General features: G+C 39.3%; 1 protein-coding gene across 1 annotated transcript; it reads right to left on the bottom strand.

Annotated features, from left to right (window-relative positions):
• Positions 1–691: 691 nt before the first annotated feature.
• On the bottom strand, positions 692–2,614 carry LOC310990858 (arrestin domain-containing protein 3-like; the record flags this gene model as incomplete). Its single annotated transcript, XM_083978390.1, has 6 exons — positions 692–820; positions 1,294–1,550; positions 1,651–1,738; positions 1,917–2,088; positions 2,194–2,254; positions 2,356–2,614. 6 exons carry the CDS (start codon positions 2,612–2,614, stop codon positions 692–694), a joined length of 966 nt encoding a protein of 321 aa, XP_083834516.1.
• Positions 2,615–5,691: the final 3,077 nt, after the last annotated feature.

The raw sequence follows: 5,691 nt of genomic DNA, 5'->3' as shown, positions 1-5,691 counted from the left end.
ACGGGGGCCTTTTGTCATGCTCACATGTCAGGCAGTTGTTTGGAGTTCTACAAAAGAGACAGTTCCCCTCAAAACTTTTCACATGGTTTCGTTTAAATGAGAACTTGAGGCTCAAAGGCCTAAAATGTTCCAATATTTTACATGAGAAGCAAAGATTAGAGAAGATTTTTTTTAAATTCAAACAGATTTGTGTTGTTGGACTTCCCCCATCCCTGCTTATCATCTCATGACTCATAGGTGGACTAAAGTAGCCCACGTAACTATATGCAAAGAAGTTACCTCCACCTAAAGATGCAAAAGAAAAACGTGTAATATATGATGATATGTCAATCATGGGAGGCAATATTCAAGGTTTAGTGCTGAGACTTAAGTACTTTTTACTTATGTCAAATCTCAAAAACAGGGCCTGTAGCTGTAATTGAGTATTTTCACTATAGTATTTACATCTATTGGATTTAAGTGGTCACATCCTTTCATATAAATGCGATAAGCAAATAGGTGACACATCTCCATCTAGTGGACATGAGAACATACAGTGAGCAAATTCTCAGGAACTTGTTTGACCCTGTCCAGAAAAACATCTGCTTAGTCAAATGCATTTACACTGAACAGACATAACAGATTTATTGATGTTGTCTGTTATTTTGAATTCTGTCATACAACATATGCATTGATGGTGTTACGTATCCTTTTATCCAGGAAGCTTTCTAAACCAGATGGATCTCTTGGGTTTTTGCTGATGTGGTTTTGGTGAACCCAACAAAATAACCAGAGGAAGTTTGATCTCTGGGTCTCTTCCTAGTGGGACATCAAGGGTGATCTGTAACCAGAGAAACAAGAACTATTAGAATAATGCTGTTTTCTGCTTCTAATTTGAATCAGAAAAAAAATGATTTCAAGTGAAAGAAAACGTATTGAAATCTGGTTCGAAATTTCCATCGTACAGTTTATTCTTTCCTTAATGTGGACAAACTGTAAGAACTCTTCTTCTCAACCCCACCTCCCCTCCCATCTCCCACTGTCTCACTGCATCATACAGCCACACTGTGGTGCTATTGTCACAAAATACTTCCATAGAAATGTTTTGCAACCACTCTTTGGCTAAACCAAGTGTAATCTCTGTTTTCCTTTTTACATCAACACTCATTAGTAGAAAGCTAAAATCGTGTGTTTACTAAGGGTGTGAATATTGATATAGGTGCAGTTTTTAATAAATATACATAGTTGAGTGTGGAAAGTATTAACAGTAATAATAATCTCAATGTACAGTACTTGTAATCACATTATCAGTACCTTGAGTCTGTATTCGAGCTTCATCATGCCGCAGTTGAAGAAAGTAGGGGTGATCTGTGGAGGGATACTCAAAATCTTGGTGATGGTGCGACTGGTCTCAGCTGGAACTGAGTCTCCGGTTGCGGACACAACACAATTTGTGTGCACTGTCCTCACTGACTGAGCGACAAAGGTCTGCTTCTCACACAAGTACAATCTGGGTGTTACTGTGTACGCTGAGTCATTGAGTACTTCCACTGAGACTCCTATTGCCTCCCCTGGTTGTAGGATAAAAAATAAATAAATACAATAAAAAACATAATGGTTCAGATACAATCACTCCACAGATATCAGACATTTTTTCCGAAACGTGTTCACCTTGTTTCACTCCCATTTTTTCAGAGGTAACATTCATTGTCACTTTTCCAGAGCCATAAAATGAAATCCTGGTCGCACATTGTTGCTCCTAATGAATAAAGACACAAGCTGTTAATGAGCCATGTCAGTGAACACCAGTTTGAACTGGCATTAGGTGGATTGTTGATTATTATAATATAATTAATAAGTTCCACTTCCATTACACATTTCACTGGACAGAAGAGGAAACTGGAAAGTAAAGCAGAAAACTAAAATCAATTCAGTACCTTAAGACCGATGACTATCATTTCTGATTTGGAGGCAAAGGGGAACTCAGACTTGGTCAGGAAAGGGAACTCAATCTTGGTTTTGTGGACAAGCCAGATTGACTGAGTCAGCTGTGCTCGCAGACTGTACGTAATCTTGCCCCATTTGCCCTCATAGGATGAAGGCATATCTCTGTAAGGAAATGATCCACATATGTAAGGGAGATGCATTTAAGCAGCTGGTAATGAGTGTTGAATATAAATTCCATATTTGGAGTGAGGTAATTGGCACACACACATATTAGGAATCTGAAAGGTGAATGGATACACATTTCTCCCAGCGCTGATGATTTCTGAACCTTTAGAAAAGAAAGCGTGTTAAAAGTTATTTGTGTAAAAAGTACATCTTTCTCCAATTCAGAAGGTTTTAGTCATTTTTGGCACAAGAGATCATACTAACCATCTCCTTTGTTTTTGTCCTGAAGAATAATATGTTCAAAATAAAAGTATTTCTTCCTGTTACTGTGAAGAACTGTAGTTTGTCCTTTCTGTTCATACCACGTCACCTCAGCTTTTCCTTTAGCTCTGGCCAGAAAACGCTGCACTTTAGTTTCCTTGTTAGTCACCACTACGACCCTTCCAGAGATAATGTCCCCAGGAGAGAAAGTGCCCCGTTCATTGACCTTGTTGTACTCCACCGAGAGATGCTTTACTGTCATGATAAAATTGCATCAAATAATCTCCCCAAAGCTCGTGAGTGATGAAAACACAAGGAAAAGCTGTCGTTAGTGTAAGCTAGAAGCAGGCGTGAATCCACCGTGGCACTGGAGTGGGAGCTTATGAACAAGGGTACTGGAAAGGCTTGTATGCACTGCAGCAGAACCTGTATCTGTGTCACACGTGGTCACATGATCATGAGCTGCAGGTGTCACTTTCACATAAGTAACTTAAGTCAGCACAGTGGCCTGTAAGTGTAAAAATTCACTACTACTCTAGTGAAGAATAATGAAATAACCACACAATAGACCACAGTACAGTAGTGCTTAATGAAGATGTCGATCGATATATAGAATTATATACAGTATATACAAAATTGTGGCATTTTTTCTATTTTGTCCACTGACAAGTAGGCTATTGCATGTCAGTTTCACAACATGCATTATAAAAGAGAGTAGAAACATGAGATTGCCACTGAATCACACACTGTACTGTTTTGTAAGTTTTCTCTGGAGCAGATGGTTGATGCGAGCTTTAGCCATTGTTGATTTTAATATTAGCAGCAGTATGTCATCAGTGAGTCACTTCGGAAATTTGATTAAAATCATTTAGTGTGTTGCCAGCCTTGGAGCATCTCACTGAGCTTTGATGTCACCGAGACCATAGTAAGAGAACTCATTAATGAGGTCAGAGATGTCTTCCACCATCATGTCAACACTGCTCACCAAGCAGGCCTATCCACGCCGCTGATGATGACTGACCATGAGGAGGATACCACACAAACCCAGAAACATTGTCCCATCACCATCTAAACCTGACTCTGAAAGTCACTGAAGCAGTCTGGATTTTATAGGCTCAAATTATGGTCAAAAATATATTTGAGGAAATTGAAAATATAGCCTATTAGAAAATGTACAATAAAAGATAAGATCAAACAAATAGATGTTGTCAAATGTTTAGATGCCTTGAATAGAAAAGCACAGATATTATAAAAGTCTTATGATACATCATCTCAGTCATAATTCACAGGCAGTTGGATGTGAAGGCAACTGTTGTGCTGCAACTGTTGCTTTGACAACTAGATCAGGACGATGTCCTGCAGCTGGCCTACTCAGGTAACACTTAAGGGTCCCTTAATTAACGTTAGTTAGTATATTATTAAGCATTAATTAACTGTTTACAGACATATTAACAATCATTATTATGTATTACTTAGGATTAGGAAATACATTAAAGGGCAACTTCGGTTTTTTTCAACCTGGGTCCTGTTTTCATATGTTTTTCTGTATATGTGAGTGATGGATAATATTTTTTTCGAGGTGGCTCCAGTATTGAGCCCGGCAGGCAGCCTACAGCCCAGCTAACGCTCTTACATGGGGCAAGTGGCTCCCCTCAAAGTTCGCGGTATAAACAGGCATTTTTTTCAAACTGACAGGCTCAGATAGTTACAATGAGTGTCCGACAACATACCAGACCCTGTGGTCGGCACGGCCTCGCTGAAATTGTCAGCCCCCGCGCTGGAATCTTGATTGAAACTCAATGTAGGCTACGGTATGGAAGCTCAGCGGCGCTGTTTTCAACTGGTTCAACTCGACCGCAGCAGGAGGGGTGTGTTTGATTTCAGCTCCGGGCCAGAACGTTGCGCGGCTTGCTTGTGTGCCTGCGGGGGCGGGGCTCATTGGGGCTCATAGACTCCGCTCCGGTCAAACCTGGTGCTGAGTGTAAACACACCCCACCGGCACAGAGCGTAGAGAGAGAAGGAGACGGAGGGCTGCAGCTACTGTAGCGAGCTGGGCTCTCCTGTAGCCTACTACAAAGGTGGCTGTTTAACGTGGATAGATCTCCATGGTAATTTATGTTTACGTTATGTTCAGAGTTTCATCCTAAAATCGGCTGTAAAAGCGCGGATGTTACACTATTACAGCTGGCGGCACCTTTACTTTGCAGTGGATGTGGATCAGGACGGGGCGTTTGACCGGAGGGAGAGATACGTATCCCCGCGGCCGCCTCAACCCAAATTTTGGCCAGAAAAAACCCTGAATACGTTAATTTCTCCTTTCTAGTATGTTGTCGGACATTCATTGTAACTATCTGAGCCTGTCAGTTTAAAAAAAATGCTCGTTTACGGCGAACATTGACGGGAGCCACTTGCCCCATGCAAGAGCGTCAGCTGGGCTGCAGGCTGCCTGCCGGGCTCAATACTGGAGCCACCTCGAAAAAAATATTATCCATCACTCACATATACAGAAAAACATATGAAAACAGGGCCCAGGTTGAAAAAAACCGAAGTTGCCCTTTAATTAATGTAGCCTATTAGTAAGCAGTTAATTAATGTTTACTACTCAAAATTAGTTAATAAATATAAAAGTTGAATAATGTAATTAGTTATCATTATGTATGCATTACTCAGCATTAAATAACACATTAGTTTATATATTAATGCTTAATAATGTACTAACTGACGTTAATTAAGGGACCCTTATTGTAAAGTGTTACCGTGAAGGGTTACATGATGAGCAGTTATATTGTGATGTCTGGAAAAAAAATGTTATTCATAAAATAAATCAAACAATTTAAATGGAATCAAGTGAAAACAATCAATGAAATCAATCAATATAATTATAAGTTATTTAATTTTCATTTAATACATACATGTCTGAATAACTAATACATTTGCAGTAATTGTTCTGTTTCCTTTCCTTTACTTATTTATTTATTTTTAAAGGCAATGGGAAAAAAACTAAACAATAAAAACACAAGCCATAACAAATTAAAATTACAAAGTCAAACCAACAATGAAGCCATGAGAAAACTAGTTAGGATTCAAATGCTTGCAAAAAGGTGAAGAGGAATACTGTAGATTTAGGGGATGATTAACTACAATATAGCTAATTGTGACTTACAGTGATGTTGGGCAGCACAGTGGTTCATGGTTAGCACTACACAGCACAGGGACTACGGATGGAAAGTAGCTAGTAAGCTAAATCCGGTACAAGGCATCTTGTCTCATCTCGAGACTAATGTTATTTTGTACATTGTCCCTGATACAAATAAACTTATTAAACTAAACTAAACTATT

Source organism: Trachurus trachurus (genome assembly GCF_905171665.1).
Source record: "Trachurus trachurus genome assembly, chromosome: 9".
In the NCBI taxonomy this organism is placed as follows: Eukaryota; Metazoa; Chordata; class Actinopteri; order Carangiformes; family Carangidae; genus Trachurus; species Trachurus trachurus.
Note: the sequence above shows the minus strand (reverse complement) of the source record. Positions and strands in the feature narration are given on the sequence as shown.